Source organism: Megalopta genalis, chromosome 5 (genome assembly GCF_051020955.1).
Source record: "Megalopta genalis isolate 19385.01 chromosome 5, iyMegGena1_principal, whole genome shotgun sequence".
Taxonomy (NCBI): Eukaryota; Metazoa; Arthropoda; class Insecta; order Hymenoptera; family Halictidae; genus Megalopta; species Megalopta genalis.
The window spans coordinates 21,804,382-21,829,487 of NC_135017.1; the positions used below are offsets into that span (position 1 = coordinate 21,804,382).

Below are 25,106 nucleotides of genomic sequence, written 5' to 3' on the forward strand. Positions count from 1 at the left end.
GTCTTCGAAAGTTCTGTTGCAGAAGAACTATTGAGTGCAATTTTTGAGTGCAATTTCTCAGCTCGGCCTGAATTATGAAAAAGCTATACCGTTTCAATAGTTCAGACTTCGAAAGTTCTGTTGCAGAAGAACTATAGCAAGTTTTGAGTGCAATTTCTCAGCTCGGCCTGAATTATGAAAAAGCTATACCGTTTCAATAGTTCAGTCTTCGAAAGTTCTGTTGCAGAAGAACTATAGCAATACCGTCGAGATCTAAAATTTCGAGAATATAATTTGAACATCGTAGAACATCGTTTCCTTCATTGGAACTCGATGTCTCACTTCTGAGTGTATTCGATTAATTGTCGATTTCGCTTCTTCGAAAACAATGTGGTACATTTTGACGCGTCGCGACAGCGAAGAGTTAAAACAGAGAGATCAGAAATACATACTCATTTCGACTGGTTGAAAACGAGACGCGCTCGAATAACGAAGAATTCGAGTATTAAATCGATAATCGATGTGCAGCGGCAAGCATTTACGAAAGCCGACAGCGCCGCAACGGCCATTAGGTCAGTGCATCGTGCACTGACGGCGTACGTTCGCGGAAATCGCGGTGCGCGCGAACAAAACAACGATCCCGCGAAACATCCGAAAATATCCGTCGCTTTAGAAATCCGCGGCGGTTAGAATGGCGCAGCAATTCAGGCGTGAACGTCGCCGGGAAGCGTTAAAACCTCCGGAAACGGAGACGACAATCGTCATCGACGGAACGCCGCTGTTTCCGCGAAACAAGCAGTACTTCTCCCGGAAGAAGCATTCGTTGCGTTCAAGCGAATGCACAAAGGGAATGGTTGCGCGGTTGGAAACTTGAGTGCCTGCTCACGTATGCGTTTTCTTTTCCGTAGGCTTGCCGTGGGGCGCGCCTGGACAACGGGGTGGAGATGAAAGTTGTGCACGAGACGGATAGCGCGGATGTGTATCGCATTCCCACCCACGCGGATATCATGGTCGCGTATTCCACTTTCGACGGTGAGTATTACGGATCTGTATTATGCGAGTCGGGTCGAACGGATTCGGGGAATGAAAAGGTTCCCGAAACAACCGTCTCGAGCAAGCTAAGCTAGTAAATTCTCTCTAATTCGCGCCGAGATTGCGGACAAAAATGGACAATTTCCGAGTGGAGATACGATTGTTCGAGCCTTGCGGCTCGTTTCTACAGTAATTATAATTATAGTTGGTATAATTATAGTCCTAAATTGTTCAGTTTTGTGGACAATCTGAACGCGAATTAGGGAGAAATTACTGCATAGAGTTAAATTACTTAACACAGTATTTTTATTCAGCTGGCAACATTTTATTCAGATAATGGACGAAATATAAAGCTAGCGAATGCAATTTTATTCGTCTGTAAGGAATAAATGTTCAATATAATAAATATTTGTCTGGATATAATAATAATATATAATTGATTTAAATGAAAATGAGAGATTTAAATCAAAATGGTTTTTGTTAATATATCGATTTATTTCTTCCGTATTATTATTTCGAATTATTCGATATTAAAGATTTGTTCGAATTATCTCGCAGGTTTTACCATTTCTGTGTATATTTGTCATTAATGTTTCGTGCTGGGAATGTTTTGTGAATGTGTCAGAGTGGATTAATTAGCGATCGTTCCTCGCGAGATCATTCTCTGAAAAATATTACTCTTCACGGCTTCGGCGTTAATGAAGACATAGACGCATATGTATGCGCACGTCCCTCATCAGCCTTCGCTCCGAGTCACTAACAAGGAATGCACTGCGTAAACGTTTCCACCCTATGCTTGCGCAAGCTTCTTATTTTATGAGTCGGGGTGTAGTACAATGCTTGAACCGGGTGCCTTCTTGACTGGGAAATAGGTGGAACGAAGTGTGTTAGGTTTTCTTTTTTTTTTCCTTTTTCATACAAGGGGAACTGCACCCTTGGTTTCGTACATTCTTAAGAACGTATCAGACACTGTGGAAACATAATTTTGACTGTCACGTACATCTGCACTGGTTCGGAGATGGGCATATTTTATTCGAAGAATTTCTTCGAAATATTATATGAACAATTTATTCGAGTAAATTTTATTCGAACAATTTATTCGAGAAAACTTTATTCGAACAATTTATTCGAGAAAACTTTATTCGAACAATTTATTCGAGAAAGTTTTATTCGAACAATTTCTTCGAAATATTTTATTCGAGGAAATTTTATTCCACGAATTTCTTCGATAAATTATTCGAAGGATTTATTCGATATATCGTTCGATGCGATAATCTCTCAGTGTTAAAATATAAAACAAATGGGTAAACTATAGAACTATGCAGAATTTTGACTAGAAAATATTTCCCACAAATTATACACTGTATAAAAATGAACAGAATAGCTTGAATTTGCACGACATATATATGTAACTGAAAAGCACACGTTACCATAAACTCTTGTAGTCTAACAATAACTCATCGTCCTGTCAGAAATTTCTGCGTCATAGTAATTCACACATTCTACATTTTCACAATCCTTTTCTCACTCGTTATATGCGCACGAGTGCTTCCAGCTTTGATCGTGTTAACACGCACAAATGGATTCTCAGCTTGAAATGCCATTTTTTTTCTTTTTTTGACAGCTTGAAATTCAGACACGAATACGTTCTGTTTCACGTCGTTGATTGATGATGCACAAAAAGAATCCGTTTCTGATCGAAGCTGTGCCGACAAATAGAACGTAAATATAACGAGAGAGTGTTAAAAGGAACGCTGTTGAATTTTACCACTGACTTTATTAGATTAATGAGCGAAGAACATTTTTAAAGCTGTTACGAATATACTTTTTTTTATCTTCTTCATCCTTAACGCTGCAACGCTTCAACAGCGTAGAATTAATGATCCTTTGCTACGCTCAAAGTACTCGATGTAATGGACAGATTACGGATTTACAGGTTCATCGCATACACGCGGGAATATCGAGTTCCATTAACAGATTTTATTTCATTATTCTATATCCGGTGCTGACATTTTTTTATTATCATTTGCTGGAGCATGCTGCAAACCTGTAAATTTACTTAATGCTTGAGACTTTGGCTTTTTTAAACGAAGTTATGATCACTGATTATACGCTGTGTGTGTTTAAATTGTAATACAATATAATACAATAGAATAAAATATAATATAATATACAAAAACAAAATAATATAAAAAGAGAATGAAAGAAAAAGGGTTAAGATGAGATAGATAAAATACAAATATTATTATTATATAATAATAATACAAATTTAACAGCAATATAGAACATAATAATTTAATAACATGACAACATAAATAGGCAACAATTAAATTATGCGATATTGAATGAAAATTTTTCTTTATTCCGATATTTAAAGAATAACAAATGAAAATAAGTATTCGTATAGAAATCGATGGTACAACGTGATAAAAACACGAGAAATCTGTGTTTTATTCTAATTAGAAGTGCTTCTTCGAGGAAGTTCAGAAACCCAATGGCATGCAAATACTCGTAATTACAATGGCCGAAGGATTAGTTGCAGATTAGATATTAATTGTTGTTCTAAACGCGCGCATGCAGACAGATCCACATGTTGGTAAGTGCGTTTGAGCAATTATGGCTCAGATTTATACAGTAAATGAAGTGAAGTACATGGTATCCTTATCAATAGCTGTACATGCGCCGACGGATATATATAGCGATGATAACGAATTTATTCGATTTAATGATCCCAGATTGGGACGGTATCGCGTATCGACGTGTGTGCGATCCGCAACTGCAAGCGTTAGCCATTCGGAATATTAGGCTTAGAGAGAAACAATCTATCGGCAGCCTAGATTGCTCAATCGGTTTCGGATTTCCATTCTGTTCCCATGCACTGATTGTTCCAGCTCATCTAGCCTTGTGGATAATACTTCTGACATTTAATGCGAACCATTGTTCTCAACCGCTCCCAGAAATCCCGCATCGCAGAAACCATCGAATATGCCTGACATAACCTTTTCGATTATTAGTATGGCAATGTCTGCATAAAAGTCAAAGAAATTCGTGGAAAAAATTGGATTTTCGCTGGGTTTCTTCGATTTTGTGAAAATAATTTTTTTTCTTCAATAATCTACAATTTAAAGTCAGTGAAGAATGTTTTTAATATTTTAAATAATGCTTCAGTCCTTTATGCGAATTTATCTTACACTGTTATGTGAATTTGGAAACACTTAACTTTTTTTTAGCGTCGCAAAGATTACGACGAGTACAATACTCGTGAACAAAAATAATTTGAAGAATGTAGGGAATATACGAAGTTAAAAAAGAAAATGGGAATTTTGCATGCGGCAAATTTTAATGTCCCGAAATTAACATTGTCACCGCAGGGACCACCGTCGTAATCTCGCGATTTTTAGCTCGGAGAGCCTGATAATGGTTCGAGGCTTGTCCCAGTAATTTTATTTGTAGTCGACAGCTCTAATAGTAAACCGCTTATATTTCCCAGGTGCATTGCAAGCAGCTTTAACCATGTAAAAGGTTATAAAGTAGCTCCTGCTGACATCCCCGGAAAAATGCCTCGAAACAGGCGCAAGCCGCTTTCGAAAGTTGCAACGTACAGTTCTTCTTACAACGGTCCACGCGCAAAGTCTTTTGCGCAAAGTGCAAAAAGTAAGGAATTCAAAGATTTTATCGATGGAACAGCTAATTCACTTTGGAATTGTGAATGGCACAAAGACGAGAGTAATAATGGTTTTTCGTAGAATAAAAATTTACACAGCATGTTACTTTTTTCTTTTTATTAAAAAATGAGCAAATTTAAAGAATAAACAGTTATTTTTGTGAAAATCATCGTGCCAATCGAATCGACTAAATTGTCAGCAAGTTTAGAAGTCATCGATTTTCGTCAAAAATTTTTAATTAACCTTTAATTTTCTATCGCTTCTTTGAATCTATCTTCCACATGATATTAATCTAAATAATTTGTCAGATCATGGACGAGATTATTGCGCAATGTTTGAACAATTTCTAAAGAAATTCTTAATGGCTGATCTTCGATTTTAGAAGAACTCCCTTATCCGAACATTTATTTTTACAATATTTTGCTATCCGAAAGTGCGGATCGACGCAGCTGCCAAATACATCGTATTAAAAACGTGTTAAAATTTCACTCGGCTAATAAACTTGCAGAAGACGCGCGCGAAGCGCGGATTTTTCGCGGGGATGAAACGCGCGAGAAAATTGCAGAAATATGCAGAGACTGCAGCAGGAATATTCCCGGTGACGAAATGCGCGTTGTCCAGCGTAATCCGCGGAACAGTCAACATTCGTGTTCAACGAACCCGCCGTGGCTCGCTTTTCTTGGCAATCAGATCCGTCGCAAACGAATCCTATTGTTCACTGTCAATTTGCCCGTGCATGCGGAATCGCCGTCTTGCCGGGCGCGCGCGCGCGCCTCGGAAACTGGGCCGGCGCTTTCGTAAACAACAGCACAAAGGGTCACAATTAAATATTCCGTTTCTTGCGAGGCAGAAGAAGAGTTTAGCGAATTTTCAGCGCCGAATATAATCTCATCTCTTTACCGTCCGGCCCGCGGCAAGAAACGATCCCGAAAAAGTGCTCGCGACGAGCCGGCAGTCGTCGTCCTCCTCCTAAAAGCTGCAGTTTCGCCCGGAGCTTTTTCCCCTCGTCGTCTCTCGCCGCCGCCGCCGACGACGACGACGACGACGACGACGACGACGACGTCGTCGTCGACTCGTCGGTATTCGCGGCACTTTTCGTACCGGGCTTCCTGCCTCGCAGAGAGGCACTTTGTTCCTCGTTATCGATCACAATAGACGAGGACGGAAGCCCGGCTTCTCTTAACGCGGCTACCGGAGATGTATACGCGGTCTCTCGATGCCGCGAAGTGCCGCGAATGGCGAGAAAAGAGAACCCTGCCAGCCGGGAACAATTCTGCGGAAACATTAAAATATGCCGGCCTTGACGGCGTGCGTGCACCGCGACTAATCCACCGGGTGGCTCGGGATTAACAGCGGGACGAAATTCTGCTTGGATCGCGCGATTAGTAACTCGTTCGCGTTTTAACCCTGCGCGGCTACACGATTTTCGAGAGAATAGAGAGCCAAGTTGCGCTGAATATGTCGTGAAAGACAAAACAATTCAATGGACCACGCGATTTTCGCCAAACTTGATCGCAACAGTGTCAACAGCATCATCTAATGCGTTTTGAGTTGTGCAAATGATCGTTTTTGCTTGTTGACGCATTTGCCATTAGTTCATGGCGTTGACAACTAATTAAAATACTAAGCTGTAATACTATTGATAGATGTATAAATAAGTACATAAATATGTAATAAAATAAATATATAATCAATACATAAGTATATAAATATAATTTGAAGTTATACAATTTAATTATATTTATATATTTTTGTATTAATTATACATTTATTCCAAGTGAATTAAAATATAATCCACCATGAATAAAAAACTAAGCGAAAGGTGGGACAGTTTTCCGCCAACCTAACCTCAAAGAGTTAACTCGTTCGCACGTTATCTTGTCCGCTGTTGAATTAATTAGGATTTCTTTGTTCTCAGTCATTTCTGTCCAGAAAGTACATGTTTATAAATGTTTATACAAATTTCACGTATACGAAATTACATTTAAAATTTATCAGAAATTGTCAGATCGCACAATAATACACTGAATGTTAATTTCGGAACGAGCGAGATAGAAATATTTATTCAATTTAAGAAAACGATATTAATTGGAATAACGTTTGAGCACGTACGATTTATTATTATATTATAATATACACGTGTGTATATTACACGTGAACATGATACCGATTTAAAAAAAATTCTTTTGTCACGTTTTTCTACAAAATTATTCCTCCCTCTGCGTTGTAAAGCGTGCTTCGCGAAAACACTGTACGCTTCAGAATAAAATTCCATGGAAAATTTGATACAGCAAATTTGCAGCGGACATTTACATAATAACCCTTTGCGCCCTACAATTACACGACTCCCGTGCAAGGATAGGCAAGTAGTAACAAACGAAATTTTAAATGTACCGGCAACGCTCGTATATCGCGGTTCACGAATTATAGCAATCTTCGCATAATGCGAACTAGAGTTTTCCATAATGCGGCGCGTGGGCGGTGCAGTGTACATGGTCGCAGAAGTACGAAGTAACGGAAGTGGCAATTTGGTGTCTGGCTGAACGACGTGACACAGAACGGAGACGTATTGTTCTCGTACATTTCGGAACACTATATGTATATTTAACAATTTGTGTTTGCCTCGTATTGCAGTCGCACTCGTCTTTCTAATACGATAAAACGTTTCTGCTGTATGTGTGTGCAGACACCGCTTGCCGAAGTAGATTCAATTTCACTAATTGCAGTAACTTCGACATTGTTTGTGATACTTGTGTATCTCGTTGATACACAATATCTTGTGATCCTTTAAAATAATATATTTATAGGAATGTAGTTCTTAACTTTATAGACTAAGGGTGTGTATTTTTATTAGAAGCATGATTTAATCCACATTTTGCATTTCTGGATTCATTGTATAAATCCACTTTTGATTTTACATACTGAACAATTTTCCTGACACGTAATTCTGCTTTAGTTAAAGGCTATCTGAATTATTATTTAATATTCCTAGTAATTGATAAGAGCTTTATACTATGCTCATCTTTTTTAACTGAATGAAAATAAATAACACTAAATCGAATAAAATTAAAAATCGAGGGTAGAACGTGAAACAAAAAATATTGCACTTAACTATAAATTTCTAGCATTTGGTACAAGTATATTAGAAAATGCGTCAAATGATTTTCTTTCCAAGTATTAATTCTTAAAATCGAAACCTCTTAAACTCCAGATTCAAAATAGCTTCTCACTGTTTCCATTTTCCATAACTTATTGTCAGTGCATACGAAATTGACTCTTCTTAAACATAAAAAACAATCGATAATGCACGAATTATTCTAGAACGTGACACACCCATCGAGGTGCAAAGGGTTAATTCTCGTAACAACTAAATTCGACCGATGAATCGTCGCGCACGAAAAAGGAAGGAACAATTAAAAGGAACAACGTATATCGCGACAGTTCTTCGTTCGTTTCCCCGGCCGATCCCCGTGGCCATAAGTTTGCATAAACGCCGACAGCCTAGTCGCCACAAGCATTACATTATTACACGAAACGAAGTCGTCGACGGGCTAGAGTTTGCGCGTCCCCTCGCCTCGGCGAACTTCTCAAAGCCCCCGTGATTCCCCGCGAAGGCCTGAATAATTACCGCGACCGTGTAACTGTTCGGCGTCGTCGCATTATGCGAGCTCGCGATCCTCTAATTATTTCGAGCGGCGCGTAATAATAATACAAATAGAGGGGGGATGGGGAGAGACGCTTTGACAGCCGCGCGCGACGAACCGATAGAACTTAGGGCGAATCTACGTGTGGCACGCTTCGACACCGGGATCCGCCGTTCAATGGCCATTCATCGCGGCCTATCAACGGCGAAGAGGACACTCCATTGGCTATTCCTGAAAAGATTACGCTTAATCACCGAGCACCGAAACGGGATCGCTGACTGGAAGACTGTTAATCAATCTAGCGGCGCGTAAATAATGGTCGGCCGCGGTTAACGAACCCGCCCATTCGATCCGGTGTAATATATTTTCGGTAACAAACCAATTGCGGCGCCGATGGACGTCCGATGCGCCGCGCGAGCACAATATCTTATTAATATCGACGTCGCGCCGCGACGCGAATAAACGCGCGGCCGGGCGAACCTCTGTCATCGGTCGGGTCGCGCTCGCGGGACACCGAACAATCCGACGGCGTCCTGAAATATGTAACGACAATGATTCAGCTGTCTGGGAAATTGTTGCAAAAACAATGCGCCCACCGCTCCCGCCCCCCTGTAACAGAGGAATTCCGACGCGAGTGCGTCGATCGTTGTTCAAAACTACAAAAGCTCGGAACTGCTAAACGCCGCGGACAACGCGCGGCCGCAGCACTTTGTTTTCGTCCCGTGCACTATACACGTTGTAACAACGGTTCTTTGTCACCGGGAGCCCCGAGAATAGTATCAATTAATGCCGTTCACGCCCCGATTTCCCGTAACCCTCTCTGCAAATTCGAAATACGCGCGCTGCATTAACCGGCTACGTCAGCGGAACCGTGGTCCGCGGACGCGCGCCGCTCCAGCCCCGACGTTGGTTTTTAGTCGAAACAATAATCCGCGACAATTACCGCACGGTTATCGCGCGCGTCACACCGCCGACGTTGTCTCGCGCGCACCTTGGCGTCGGGTGCTGCAAAATTTTTCATCGGTCCATCGATCTCCGATGCGTCGACGATTAGGTTGAATGCGGGTAACGCGGAGCGGCGCGCGATAAGCGCTGCATCGTGAAACTTTCATAGAGAAATAACGAACACTAGAGATAATCGTGTAACACCGGTCCGCGAGAGGAAGCAGCGGGTGATAGGACCGTAATCGAGCATCGGTCGGACATCGATTATCGAAGGGAAAAGTCGATCGAACGATCCAACAGCTTGCGACCAGTTATGCACTCGCGATGAAGATTTCGTAAATAATCTGCTAAAGTAGGTCTACCAGCAAACGTAGTCTACTAACTACTAGTTTATCTCGTCGATAAATAAAATTATTATTATTATTATTATTATTATTATTATTATTATTATTAATATTACTATTACTATTACTATTACTATTACTATTACTATTACTATTACTATTACTATTACTATTATTATTATTACTATTATTACTATTATTACTATTATTACTATTATTACTATTATTACTATTATTACTATTATTACTATTATTACTATTATTACTATTATTACTATTATTACTATTATTACTATTATTACTATTATTACTATTATTACTATTATTACTATTATTACTATTATTACTATTATTACTATTATTACTATTATTACTATTATTACTATTATTACTATTATTACTATTATTACTATTATTACTATTATTATTATTATTATTATTATTATTATTTTTATTATTATTATTATTATTATAAAGTCTATGATTGAAAGTACCTAAGGACATGCAAGAAATAAAAATTGTTTCATTCTTTTAGGGCAATTAAAAAAAAGAACGAAAAAGTGCTAATGAACATAGCTGTGTAAAAAATCGTAGTAGAAGGGTTTAATATTATTCTAAATATACGTCATAGCGCGAACGTTAATTTTCTACGATTTACAAACAATTATGGTTATCCTGGTCAGCTGGAAAATTTACTGTTAAATAGTGTTCGCTGTTTAGTTACATATTAAACATTTCGTTTCTCTTTGTGGTCGACGATAAAATAGAATTAACTGATTCGCTAAGTGCGAAGTATCATAACAACGTTTCGTGAACGGTTAAAATGTTCCCAGTCACTCGAGGTCGCCCGTAAGATGCAGTTGAACCTAGTTCAGTATTCAGATGTCCCCGAATTCAAGTCAGTTTCATTGCCAAAGTTTCGCTCGCCGAGTTTCGAGTGCCACTCATAAGAAGTGCTGCTTTATTGATTATATGGTAAACAGGGTGGTATCGTTTCCCTCCGGTTGAAGTACTTGTCACAGTTTCGAACCTACTCTTCCCCCCGAACACATTTTAAACGCGCAGAAACTTTCTTTTTGTAATGTTAAAATTGTTCACGTTTCAGTAATAAAGTCTAAATAAAATGCTCTCGTTTAAACGCTCACCGTAAAGTCGGTTCCAGGAAGAAGAAGCTGCCCGGCTCGTTTGAATTTACACGCCGGCATCCGTGTAAATTTAACCGTGCCGTCGTTCTAGTCGCATTTGAGAGCGCGCCGTCGTTTCGTCACGGATTGTACACGTCGTACGAACGGATTTCGATCCGAAAGCTCGGAAGCTCGCACACCTGGATCGTCGCGGAATACGGTTTCGGTTGAACTTAATCTAGATGGTTCGGGCAGGGCCAGCGATTTATGAGGACCGGTTGACTGACATCAACATTAACGCCCCGTCGTTGCGCCAGCTGCGCGCCGGCCCGCAGAAATCCTCGAGTGTCATTAGCGTTAACAGTGTAAATGTTTGCTCTACCTTAGGATTTGCGTCGCGATATTATCCTATTATGTTGTAACGCCGCTGCGTTGAATCTGCATCGGTACACGTCAGCAAACATTCATCTTCGGCGACGTTGCACTTAACCGGTATTACCGCGCGACGGGAAAGGTAATTATCAATCAATTCCCAATAAACAGTCGACACCAGGGGTGTCAAACTCGAAAGCTAACTTCGGCCGAATAAACAATGCTTAACTTTAGGTGGGTAGCAAAAAAAATCAATGTTCATAGAAACAAATATTTTTATTTTGACTAGTACATTGTAATAAACATATATATAAAGTTAAATTATTGTTTACGTCCTGATACTTGACATCAAAAATGTTCATCTCGGTCCGCGAGTTTGACACCCCTGGTCTACACCAATTACTCGCGATTAGACTGCGGATTTTATGCACTTATGACAAAAATTTAAAACAGTTCCAATTTAAAACAACAAAGAGATTGAAAGAATTAATATACCTCATTGTTTCAATCTAACAAAATTATTCAAAAAAGAATAGACTTTTTATCTAATTCCTATTTCTTGCAATCGACATAGACGATTCCTATTGTGCATAAAAATCCGCAGTCTACTTGTAATTAATATAGTTGTAACACAAACGGTGCTTGAAATATCGTTGGAAAATATTTTCGACAAATATTTTCGCGAATTCTTTGCATCGTCGTAAAAGAGTGCGCCATTCGGCCATTTATTTAACAATCTGTTTCAATAATGATTGCAACTAAATTCGCAACATTTTATGGTTATAATAGTGTACAAGCCCGACGAAAAATTCGTTCACAGTTTTGTCAACACAGAAGTTTGCTAGATATTGTGTCGACATCGCTCGCCGGTACAACAATGTTTAGCTTCTACTTGAAAATGAATAAAAACGGCGAACGTTTTAATTGCTCCGACTGTATCAAATGGCTATGAGTGGATTTGTTTAGAGGCCTTCCCGCCGTTAAGCTCGTGTAACCGACGCAATATCGCGCGATTGTATCAACAAAAACGTTTCAATATTTCAGATATCGCGAGCTTTTTATTGACATAGTGCGCTGCGGAAACGAGATCAATATGTTCCCCATGCAATCCATAACATCGCGCGGTATTGTTAAGACTCCCGGAGCAGATTTTAGAACCGCGAATGATTCCGTAAATGATGAAAACGCGGGGATGATTCTCACCAACGAGAACAAATCACATAATTTGCCAGACGTGTATTAATTGCCTGCGGATTATCGAAAGTCGCGCGAGCGACGTCGTGTGTTAGAAACGTGAAACGGCAGATAATCGTCAACGACGGAAATAAACGGATCCCGGGATCGTTTTGAATTGCCTGCAGAACATTATTATATCGCGTAACGCTGTCGAGCAGGCCGGACCTCGGTCCCGAAGTCACGAAAACGCGGATAATTGTCGGCAACGGAAAACAAATTGATTTCATAAATTACCTTGATTGTCTACAGTTCAAACATTACGTCGAACGGCATCGTTCACGCGCGATTTGCCCGGATCAATAAATTCTATTCGCCGGAGCCTGTATCAACCTGTCGATTGTTCCCGTTTGTTTTCGCGTGACGGAAATTAACCGGCTAACGATCCGAAATGACGCGCGGCCCAATATTTTCGGTGATTTCGATGACACGGCCGATGAGATCGATGGGCGGACAGTGACGCGAGTCAATGATATCTGCAACGGTGGACAATAAATCTGCTCCCCCCCCCCCCTCTTTGAACAATTGCCGGTCGACAATCGGTTGCGGTATCGGTCTTGTTATGGATAGATGGCTCATGGGTTTTATTGTTCAAAGAGCCCGTCGAAAATAGACAATCAGCTTGACAGCGCAAACACGCGGGTCTCGATTGTAATGCTTTTAATCCCTCGTCTGTTCCAATTTGCCTAGGTCGTTAATTAACCGACGTCGTCGAACAACAAATGTCCGGTTAATTGCGACACAATGAATTTCCGGGCTCAATTGAATTGTTACGTTCAGAAATAAACAGTTCGGATATTCGAATATAATACCGGGCGTTCCATTATGACATTCGAACCCTTGAATTAGGATCGCGCGAAATTAATGGCCAAGATCTCGGACAGAGTTTGATTTGTTTATGTGTATATGTGGCGCTTGATCAATCTAACATATTAGTTGTAATTCAGAGCATTCATCGTTGAATTTCGAGTGATTTCGTGGCAATTTTTTCGTACAATTTCGTGCGAAGATTCGTGTAAAGTATCGAAACGTATCATTTTCTTTTCTCTGCACTAATTTCTCGACAATAACAGTTACAGTTTAACTGAACGATTATAAGCGCAACCAAGCGGCAAGGATGCTTATGCAATATTCCTTCAGTAGAACGTTTGCAAGAAAGTATTATGAATAAATGGTCCGATTGTCAGATGTTTATCTCATGACAGATTTGAATTTGATGGACGATCTTGCCATCCATTGCAAGTTGTCTCCAAGGAAGTATGCTATTTCAACATAATTGTATGAACGTACTGAAATAGACTGCGTAGTTTGACCTGCACACATTGTTTATATTGAATTCTCGTGTAGTGAAGTTGCAATTTTTAAATGCAATTTTTATTGCAATCTTTATTGCATTCCCGTGAAACATAATTTCACGAGTTATTCCAAATAAGTTTGGAGGCGAGTAATTGCTTCATTAATATAAATCAATATAAATAATATCAATAATAATATAATAACATAAATAATAATAATAATAATAATAATAATAATATAATAATATAAATAATAATAATAATAATAATAATAATAATAATAATAATAATAATAATATAAATAATAATAATAATAATAATAATTATAATTATAATAATAATAATAATATCAATAATAAATAATATCAAGTTTCAACAAAATTTTTAATCGAACGATTGAAAACGAAGATAAGATATCGGCCGATTCTTAGAAAATACAAATGAAATTTGACGATGGATAATACCGTTGTTATGCAGCAAGCTTCCACAAGCAATAAATTACGATTGCGTAATTCGTTACGAAATTTCTCCGGCAATAATCGCTCATTCTCGAGGCATTAATCTTCAACAAAGTATCAGATACATTTCTGTATAGGCTTCTCTACTTTCGAGTGTTTAGTAGCGTTACTTGAAGACGTGTCACTCAAGGAAAGCAGCTTTGCTTATGTACACAAAGCAGCATCTATGAGCGCTGTGCATCTGCGTCTAAGATGCACAGAATGTGCCACGTCAAGTGCCCTTAAGTATTTCCACGGGAAATCGCGGAAACAACGGAGATATTCGCATTAGTGCATCATCCGACAATTAGTGAATTGTTAGTTGATAATAAGTATCTTTGAAGTGATATCTGTTCTACAGTATGCATCTAAAAATTAACTATTTCATCAAGAAATCTTAGCATCGTTCTTCGACATGATATTTTCATAGATTAATGTATATTTATTAAAATAGCGAAGAAACGTTAATTTAGAGAATTTCACTATAATTTTACCCAGATTCGGAGTCAAAATAAAAAATGAAAACAGTATTATGAAACTTTTGCATTGTCTTGACAATAAAGAATCGTCCGATCGATAAAAAAATACATTTGCTCCTTATTCGGATTTTTCCAAAATAATCTGCAAAAATAAGAACCGGCACGAAGAATCGCATTTATTTCGCATAACGAACCGTGGTCAGAAAAACCGTACGGTCGAGGCCAGAACCATGAATTTTTTCGCACGATGTACAAGATCCTATTACGAAGACGTATACCAGTCTTAGCTGGATATCCGAAGACGCGAATGGCCGGCATCTTACGAGTTCACGGAGGTACGGTTTTTGCGATTGTAGACTACTCAGCCGGGTCCTGGAAAGTGACAATGCTATATTCCTCCTCTCCGTGTTGCATTAGCGTTCTGAAAGTAGCGTCTTGGTCTCCTTTGTCTCTACCGTTTCCGCCTATTGTCACGGCACAAGTATCCGCCGCCCGCGCGACAAAAGATATATTTCGCCTAACGGACAATCCGTCATAAGCCCTGAAATGCAGCGTTCGCGTGCCTCTGATGTTTCCACTGTCTTCGCGTTCTATACAATTAAACGGTTGAATGGACCGTGTCCCATATTCTTCGCGGACAGAATGCACCGTATTACCGGGAGGTGACCCAAGCAGAAATTATTCGACACACGGCTGCTTTTAAATCGCTTTCTCGAACATCCCGTTTCGAATATTCCGCAGAACATTCTTGCACTGTGTTCACGAACTATCGGCTTTATTTAACCATTTTTCTTGTAATTGTAAAATACCGTCGTTTTTCTTTTAACATCATGGTCTGAATGTTATGTATTTCGACAGCAGAATCTATCGAACTTATGGTTCCTCAGGGAAATTAATATAAAATTGAAAAATTCAGGGGTTTTCATCATGAGCTGTCGATTTTATTTCATTGTTTTTCTTGTGATCATAAAATGAGGTATTCGAAATAGACGATTTAGAGTCGTCCGCTACTTTTAATGTCAAAAGAAAATTTGTCAAGGAAACAATTCTCTTTTATATGAAAGTAAAAATCATTATTTACACTGTACTATTAAAGTACATACTTTAAAATGTGTATCTTCATTTATGACTACACTGCGAATTATTATGGAAAGTAAACATTTTCTTCATCAATTACAAATTACATTTCATTCTTTCCGAAATTATTTCATCGAATTTCTAACAATGCAACAGCAGTATCAATTTCTCTAAACGTTCCTATTGGTTCGTGTTTAATCAACTCATTTTATCTCGGCGAATAAACATCTGAAAGAGAGTTCAAGCCGTTCGGTCGAATTCTAAAAAAGGTCAAGTTTCGAGTGGCCCGTTTCAAAAGGTGTTCGAACGCTTTCGCGAGCCACCGTATACAGAGTGTCCCGGAACTTCCGGTGCACAGCCGATCCGAAGTAACTTTTTCCTCGTCAAAAATATCGGTCGCGACTTCGTCGGCTAGTTATTAGCGAAAAACACGGACCGCCCGAAGAAATTCGTCCGCCGTACTCGCTCTCCGATTGCGTCGCGTTTTCTTGTTGACGACTCGTTAACACGTTCTATGCCGAGTTGTTTTTACTCGACTTTTCACGCTGGCCATTTGATATTTTACTAAAACTTGATATATTATATGTAATTATTAATCATCGTATGTAATAATAAAACAAACTTATCATGACCCATTCTTGCGGTAGAACTAATTCTTCGGTTCTATATTTGCTACAAACTATTTTGTTAACGCATTAAAGAAACATGTAAGCATGTACCATCGATGGTACACATGGCACGGAACGTGTTAACCTTTTAGGTACGGCTGAATTCTGCGCGAGGCTATTTCTCTGGACAACGGAGTCTGATATGCACTGTACAGAGTGTCTGTGTATTCTGTCTGTATATTGTTAAGATACAGTTATATTGGTAACAGTTATATTGTTAAGATAAGACTGTATATTGTAAATCGATGTGAAGACGGAAGAAGTGTGAAACAATGCATATGAAGACGATTATTTGATTCAAACGATGACCGAGTGAGCTACTAGAGTAAGCCACTATAGTGGCGCGTCGTTCAGAGAGATGACATTCGCTAAAGTCACTATAGTCGCGCGTCGATCAGAGAGATGACATCTGCGAAAGCCACTATAGTGGCGCGTCGTTCAGAGAGATGGCATCCGCGAAAGCCACTATAGTGGCGCGTCGTTCAGAGAGATGGCATCCGCGAAAGCCACTATAGTGGCGCGTCGTGCCTAAAAGGTAAACGCTGGGAACCGCGATTTTCGCTGAGGAAAAAGGTACAGATCAGCCGCGGAGTCAGCCGTATCCGGTCGTAGGTAACGGTAGTTCCGGGCCACCCTGTATACGCAAGTTCCTCGATCCTCTTTGGGGCGCGGCTGTTCAAGTTATTTCTGCAAACCGACCCGACCGACCATTAAGCCCGATATTTAGCCGAGGCGAAGGTTCACGAAACCAACTAATGACCTCATCAAGGACCGTCCATCACGTGCGAATGCGCCGTCTTTATAAACAGAATCGGGGCCGCAACAATACGCGGAAACGGAGCCGGCGGACTCGCTGTTCGTACAAACTCGTTTAGATCTGTTTAATCTGGCAACTTTGTCGGTTGTTTTCCTGATTTCTTGCGGGTTCAACTTCCTCTCCCGCGATGCCACGGCTAAACGGGGAGGATCCGAATGGGGGTGAATTATCGTTAAGCCTGCGGTCGGGCGCGAGACGGTCCGCAAATACGGCGGGGCCCGCTGCGGATGATTGGTCCTTTTTTGCGGCGATAAGGAAGCTCGCATAAATCGGCCGGCAAAAATCATTCGGTGCTCGGCACGCCGGATTCGGCGTTATTCGCGTCGTTTCGAATGCATTCTTCTCGGTCGGATATTTTATTCGAGCAACGATCATTCGCCGATCACGCTCGACGCAACGTTTACGAATGGAGAGAAATGTTTGAAAAATTATTACGCAACATTAGCGAGCACATTTTTGATGTTTACGCATGGAAATGTATATCAAACGTTATCGACGTTTCAATTGTTTATCGATCGTGTTTCAACGTGAAACTACCGATGTGTTTTCGACGTGAAAATACACACTGTTCCGTGCACGCTTTAACGGAAATTGTTGCGCGACTTCGGAATTTTATGAACATTCGTGCATCGTTGGAAACGGGGGAAAAAACTGCGTCGAGAACAAATTTCATCATTAACAGCTGCAGCAAACGTGAAATGAAACGAAACGAAACGGCATGGAATGAAGTAGAAACTTTCATTTGTTTTAGCATTGCACGCTATTTTCTGAGCGATTAAAAAATACTTGCAAATATTTCGAAAAATATTAACAGGTCGAATTTGAAATATAATGAAGCATCGATTCGGTCAAACGATTTCTTCACTTAAAAAAATCTACTTTTCAGGATCAAATTGAAATCATTGTTTACATATTATTATTTATTACATTTAATTGGTATCGTTTAAATTATTATATTATTATTTAATTGTTACAAAAGTAAGCATCTCCTACAGCTGTTGATATAATTTTGCGCATTTCTATATGCTGAAATAAAAAACTAAATATTATTATTTATTCTGAAGAACAGAAACGATTTATAGACTTTAGTCTAGACAATGCAGAAGCACGTTAGATCCAGAAAAATCCATGATTTAGTTCGTTATAGTACATAGAGACCTGAATGGAGTCGCGTAGCTTAAGTAAGCTTTCCATGAATTGCGCGACTTACGCCCACCGCCGGTGCTGTTCGTTACATAACGTATTGTAGAATGCAGTAATATTATAATATTATGCAAACATAGTTAGTATTATACTCGATTAACTCGCTTCCTTTGATAGTGCATCGTGCGGAGGGAGTTTCGCCTTACTGGCAAGTTTCCTCGATTAATAGTTATTAGGTGAGGATTAGAGCATGGGAGACGTTGTTAGGAGAAGCTTAATCATCGTAACCATATAGAGCAACTCTTCCGACGATATTTTCTTAAAATGTTTACATACATTTTTGCCGATAATAACACGAGCGTTTCGCATTTTAGATATATTTAGCTGCACTTTGGTATTAGACTCATTTCTAGCAATACAAAAACTGTCCGAATGACAGACTGTAAAATCATGCTGTTAAATAAAATTGAGGAACGTTACTTTGAATATTAGTTTGTATAAAATTATCGAAGATCAATTGTTGTGAAAATTCTGCGAACTTTTCTGAAACGTTTAAATGCTTGTCAAAGCAGAAAGAAAATTTACTTTCATTTAAAAATGTGACGAATGAAAAATCAATGAAAAATCAATGAAAAATCAATGAAAAATGAATGAAAATTTATGTTCACAATTTCTACGTTTGAATCGCCAAACAATAGAGAAAAGGGTAAATAATAATAGCGGAATTGTTATATTGTTCTAAATTTATTGAAACTATTGAAATGACTTAGAAAATTTCGTATTTTGCATAAAAATCAATAGCCTGCTCACTCTAGGCAAAAATGTTTTCGAAGAGATCGGTTAACGAATTTCGAGGAAGTTAATGTATTTCTATTAATCGATTATTTGATCTCAGCTAAATGCACAGTGCAACAGAGAACCGACAAAATATAACGATATTTCGCGCACATCGAAACAATGTCATCTCTTCCTCTAAAGAATGAGATAGTTGTCCAAGTATCATTTCCCGCGAGTCTCGCTATACATATAGCTTTGTCAAAAGGTTTCTCACAATACTGAAACTGGGGCTCCGTCGAAACCGGTAGTCAATCAATCGCTTCGAATTAAAGGCCGTTCTTACGCGATCAGAAACGAAGCAGCCCTCGAATAAAAAAACGAAGGAAAAGAAAAGAAGTAAAAAAGAAAGTAAAGACAGAAAGAGAGAACGAAAGATAGATAGATAGAGAGAGAGAGAGAGAGAGAGAGAGAGAGAGAAAGGGAAAGAGAGGTAGAGAGAGAGATGGAAAAAAAGAATCGATTCCCAAGAGACAGTGAAATCGAAGAACGACTTTGGCCCCGGGCAAAAACGTTCTCCCACAATTAACGCCGTCTCCCTTAATGACGTGTCTTTTGCCTTAATGGAAACGTTTCATCCGCGATAAATCTGCGGTCCCCGCTTGGAAACGGAAGCTCTGTGCGCGGAGCGTTCGCGAGGCTGCTCTAGACACGCTCGCTCGCGAAAATGCACTTCGATGCAGCTTGGCGTGCACACAGAAGAAAAGTTCAAGAATGGCCGTGAGAGAGGAGGAGCGCGATAGAAATTGGGCGAGAGAGCAAGAGAGAAAGAGACAAAGTAAGAGGGCGAAAGGGAGCCTGGAAGAAAGGGGGTTGTGGAGAAAAAAGTGAAAGAAAGGGAGAGAGAAAAAGAGTGAGTGTTACCTCTGACCTACTGCTTCACCCTATTTACATTCTCTAGTTCTCCTTAGACTGATTACTATAATAATAATAATGATAATAATGAGTATTATTATTATCATTATTATCATCATTATCATTAATACTAATGTAACATTTATTATTATTGTGATTAATTCCATATTCAATATATGGTTGATTCCATGTTCAATATAATCATTGCTGACATTATTATTAATATTAATACAGCATTTATCGTTATTGTGATTGTTAATGTTGCTTTTATATTCAATATAATCATTGTTACCATTATTATTAATATTAATACAACATTTATCGTTATTGTGATTGTTAATATTGCTTTCATATTCAATATAATCACTGTTGACATTATTATTAACATTAATACAACATTTATCGTTATTGTGATTGTTAATGTTGCTTTCATACTCAATATAATCATTGTTAACGTTACCATCAATATTATGACAACATATATACCATGACTGCGATTGTTAATGTTACTTCTATATCCAATATAATCATTATCAATGTTATTATCAATATTAATATAACATGTTTCGTTAAAGACAGTAAATTTATTCAATAAATACAAAAAATACAAGAATTTAGAGATAAGTAAAATTCGTTAAATGTAATTGGTCGTCTAACAACAACCAGCTACCCTAAATCGTGCAAAAATTATTAGGGTATCTGGACCGCAGAAAGAGTTAGAGCACCCGGACCACAGAAAGGAATATAAAAAGAGTGCGAGAGAGAGAGAGAGAGAGATGGAGAGAGAGAGAGAGAGAGAAAGGGAGAGTGTGAGCGAGATTCGAAAGAGCGAGAGCAAGGTAACCCTCTGACCGGAAAACATTTGACTATGGATTTCAGGGTTCTATTCGTGGCGGAACCCGGACAGCGGCTCCTGGTTCATACAGGCGCTCTGCGAGGAATTGAATCAGAACGGACGGACCCGTGATCTACTCACCATAATGACTTTCGTCAACCGGCGAGTCGCCATTCAATATCAATCGTTCGTGCCCCAGGACGAACATTTCCACCAGAGAAAGCAGATCCCCTCCATTGTCTCCATGTTGACGCGGTTAGTATACTTCGGTGAAAAAGCACTTTAATATGCGTCGGCGCGCTCCGGCCACGGAAGAAAAGAGGAACCGACAACAAGCGGCGGCGACAGGCGGCGACCGATTCAATACTGGGTCGAAGAAATTTCGTGGGCCACCGGCTTTCGGGTATTCAGACTTAAATCCACGGGATCCCCTCTTGTTACCATGGGAGAGAGGGAGAGAGGGGGGAGAAATAGAGAAAGAGAGAAAGCGAGAGCGAGAGCAAGAGAGAAAGAGAGAGAGCGAGAGAGAGAGAGAGAGAGAATTTTCCGCCAGAAAATGTTTCCTTTCGGCTTTTTTTTGTTATCGGAGACGCGCCGTTGCACACACATATACATACGCACGCAAGCGCGCGCGGGTACGATCGGACTCCATCGGACTTCGGATAATAGCCGCGCAGCATTTAATCATCGAGTGCGTAACCACCGCCGAGAAAATAGGGAATTTCCGATCCGAACGTTAATTAATGCCCCCTATTAATTGAAACGGCCGATGTAAACGCTGCGGGGTGATGCGCAGATTATGGATTGCGCTGCGTTTGTGCGGGGGAAACGATACCGACGGGATCGATGCTGTTTTAAATTGACGTAACAATCGATGGTAATGGCACGGGGAACGTTCCCAATAATGTTTGCAATAATGTTTTATCGATGTCTGGGATCGATGGACCTTTCGGGGTCGATGAATCGCTCCGAACGAATCGAATTCCGAGCGATTTCTCGTCGTCGATCTTGAATTAGCGAGAATTTTAATTTATACCAAGCTATATTTTATTTATACAGACGATTTTACTCGTGGCTGATAATCCTTTCGGTAAAGGATCTTTCGATCGAATCGCGAACGATTTCTTGACCGGTGAATACCAAATAATGGGTAATGTAATTTAAACTGATTGTTCAGCAATTTAGTTGCGGGCGCGATTATTTGTTGCAGATGTTCTGTTCAATAAGATATTGTATTTCAATTGCGTTGCATCTAAATTACTCTCGCGATTAAAGTAATCGGCAATTGAATTGATTGCGAGCTTTGAATTATGTAATTCGATTAGAACGTATTTTAATCACTATGTAATTGAGATGCAACGCAACTAAATTGCGAATTTAAATCGCAATGTAATCGAATTGGCACAACTCTGCTGCGAATTACATTTCTGTTAAGTAAATGGCAAGTATTGTTCAACTGTTCGTGAAATTAAGAACCCGCCGAGTCAGCTGAAACGAACGGTATCACGTTTTTTTATTTTTAAGTTAGTGACATGATTGAACAAACATCTTGATGCAAGCAAACGATATGATAAAAATGACAAAACATCCGAGTACATTCGGTTTCGTTATTCTAAAAAAAGGACAAACACCAATTACACACTCTTATTAGTTGCTAGGTTCAGTGTTAAAAAAGATATTCTGACGACATTGTACAAAAAAAAGGTATTATTCACAAAACAAGCGTTGTTTCATTCATTCCGATCCATAAAAATTCCCTTCCATCGCTTCGCAAGCTATTTCGACGCTCCTCAATTTAGGCGAATAATTGCGTATCCGGCGTCCAATGATTGAAGCAGCTTACAGAATGAAACTGGAATTCCAATTTCATGCGGTAACTAAAGTATCCCGCCACTTATCCCGTCCATAAGTCTTAGCTGCACGGCATTAAATACAAATTTATTCCACCAATATGAGTTTCGCAGAAAGCGAACCCGCGGCGCTTCATTTAAACTTGTTTACGACGATTAATAAACGCGGCGATAAGTTCCCCGTTGGAGATGCACCGGCAAGAATTAATCCTTTTTAAACAAATTAGTTGGCTCTTTATGGCCGGCTCTGAAAAATGTATCCACTTTACGTCGCGGGAAGAATGAGTTGCGATTTATTTAGCATCACGTTTATGCCCTCTCTCTCGTCCGGCGTTCGTTAGTGGACGGTTGCAACGCGAAAACGCGGCGTTTAGAAATTTCTGTTCACTGAGATTTATGGCGCGAACAATTGGAACCCTGTCTGTCTTTTAAATCGTAGACGCGAACGGCAATTTCGGCCTTTGTCGAATTATTAGGCGAGCCTGATTCGGAACTCCGAAAATATGGCTGCTCGTTCGCTTATATTTTTCAACGAACTGTACGTTCGCCATTGGAGAACATTCGATTAAAATAGGCGAGTATAAATATTCTTCACTTCGGTATCTTCACGTTATCAGTGCAATTAAAAATGTTCCTCAAAATTGACTTCATTAAACGCAATAATATCATATCAGTTTATCTGATTATTATTTATACGAACGTCTTCACGCGAAACCAAGGCACAAAAGCATTGTTTCGATGCAATAATGGTTCATTTAATTACAATGGGTTAATATCTTATTTTTAGAAACGTAAAGGAGCATAAAATTCTGTGCCATGCATTTAGATTCATTCCACGGAAAGCGTAAGAAATGGGCGCCTTAAGAAGCTGTAAGTTTCTTCAATTTATAAGTCGTTCGTGAATTATTATCTAATTGAAAGTAATCACTGCGCTGTGCATTTATAGTCTACCTAAACGCATGACGGAAAATGAGATCGTTAAAAGAGCAATAGAATTTCATAAAGTCTTCGAAATCTGCTCACTTTGATACACATTTTCGTAAATTTTCCGTCGAGATGCCAAAGGCCTTGCGACAGTATTTCTCGTGCTTTTTATTTTGTTCGTTAGTCATTAACCTTCAACGCGTTTATCATGTCTTTTTTAGGACGCTACTGGGAACGTAATTTCTCCGAATGCCTCTGGTTCTCTAAAATACGTAATTGGAGAGCTCAGTCATAATGGGTGACTGCCCTGTTAACTTAATTTCGTGTAAATTGACTTCAGAGAGCAATTACAGTCGTTTAATTTCAGAGCTAAATACCACGTGCAGATGAATGTGCTGAAATATCTGAATCTTTTTTCTTCCGTATGGGGGTTAATCTGCGTATCAAATAGAGCAATTCATGCGTGTTTCACAATTATATAAATACCTATCATTTTTTTCAGAACTTTGTCTCATAAGAAGAAAAATGATGTAATGAAGTGATCAAATAAAAAAATATATAAGTAAGACACAGTATTAATAAATTTACTTTGATACAGACAATGTCAATTTGATAGAAATAAACAACTTATTCCAGTTTCGTCAAACACAATAGGTTTTAAATTGTGAAAAACAGAATTATTTAACTTTTAATCATTTGCTACAGCACGCTGTGTATCAAAAATTACACGTATATCGCAGCAATGTTAAACTTAATATAATTCCTGTGCGATACAGCTCGTCGCGGAAAATTATACTTAAACGATCTATCGGTCGATAACTTTATTAATTAGCGACCGTTCACACGATCACAGCGATCCGATCGACTCGATCGAAGCGAAATTCGAAGCGAATCGCTCTTAAACGATTAATTCGAAATTTTATGTGCTATCATTTCTGCGCATACGAAGCCCGGGAACACGACTAAATGCCAGCATGATCAAAGGCTAAGGATCCCGAATGCACAATGCCCCGTTCCTTCCGCATCGCGCAAGCCTCGCTCCGTCCTTTTTCGCCGGGGCTTCCTCCGCGCCTCGGCGAACGGTATTTTAAATAACGTGCAGGGAATCTTAGTCGATCGATTCGGTTTAATCATACGCAAATATTCGTTCGGGTCTTACGGGGCGCAATTTACCGGAGCCCCGTGGCTCTCCCATCGCCGAGGGCTTCATTCGCGTAGTCCTTGAACTACTTTCGTATCAAAGGGAACCGAGTTCTTCCGCTGCCAGAGACGTAGACTGTCTGTTTGACCGTGCAATGACAATTCGATTCCATTCACTTCATCCCTGTCTTCTTAGGCTAAGTGGATCCTGGAGGCAAACGGAGCATGACAGAGCCACGGCTCGTTTGAGGTTAAAGGGTTCCGCCGTACGGGTTACGGGTTCCTCGCTTGCGACTGGCTATTACCGAGAACTCGCCGGACACGGAAGAAAAGGATCATATTTTTGATCGAATC

At 39.5% G+C, this 25,106-nt stretch overlaps 2 protein-coding genes across 3 annotated transcripts in view; one reads left to right on the forward strand and one right to left on the reverse strand.

Annotated features, from left to right (window-relative positions):
• Positions 1-24,180, forward strand: part of LOC117219775 (caspase-1) — a 108,068-nt gene extending 83,888 nt beyond the window's left edge. For both annotated transcript variants that reach the window (XM_033469199.2, XM_033469200.2), the window contains 2 exons: positions 888-1,011; positions 20,883-24,180. In XM_033469199.2, coding sequence (XP_033325090.2) covers positions 888-1,011; positions 20,883-21,124 — 366 coding nt within the window. In that variant the 3' untranslated portion in view covers positions 21,125-24,180. The remainder of the gene's footprint in view (positions 1-887; positions 1,012-20,882) is intronic.
• Positions 1-25,106, reverse strand: part of LOC117219774 (alkaline phosphatase) — a 445,727-nt gene that overhangs the window by 165,354 nt on the left and 255,267 nt on the right. The window lies entirely within an intron of this gene.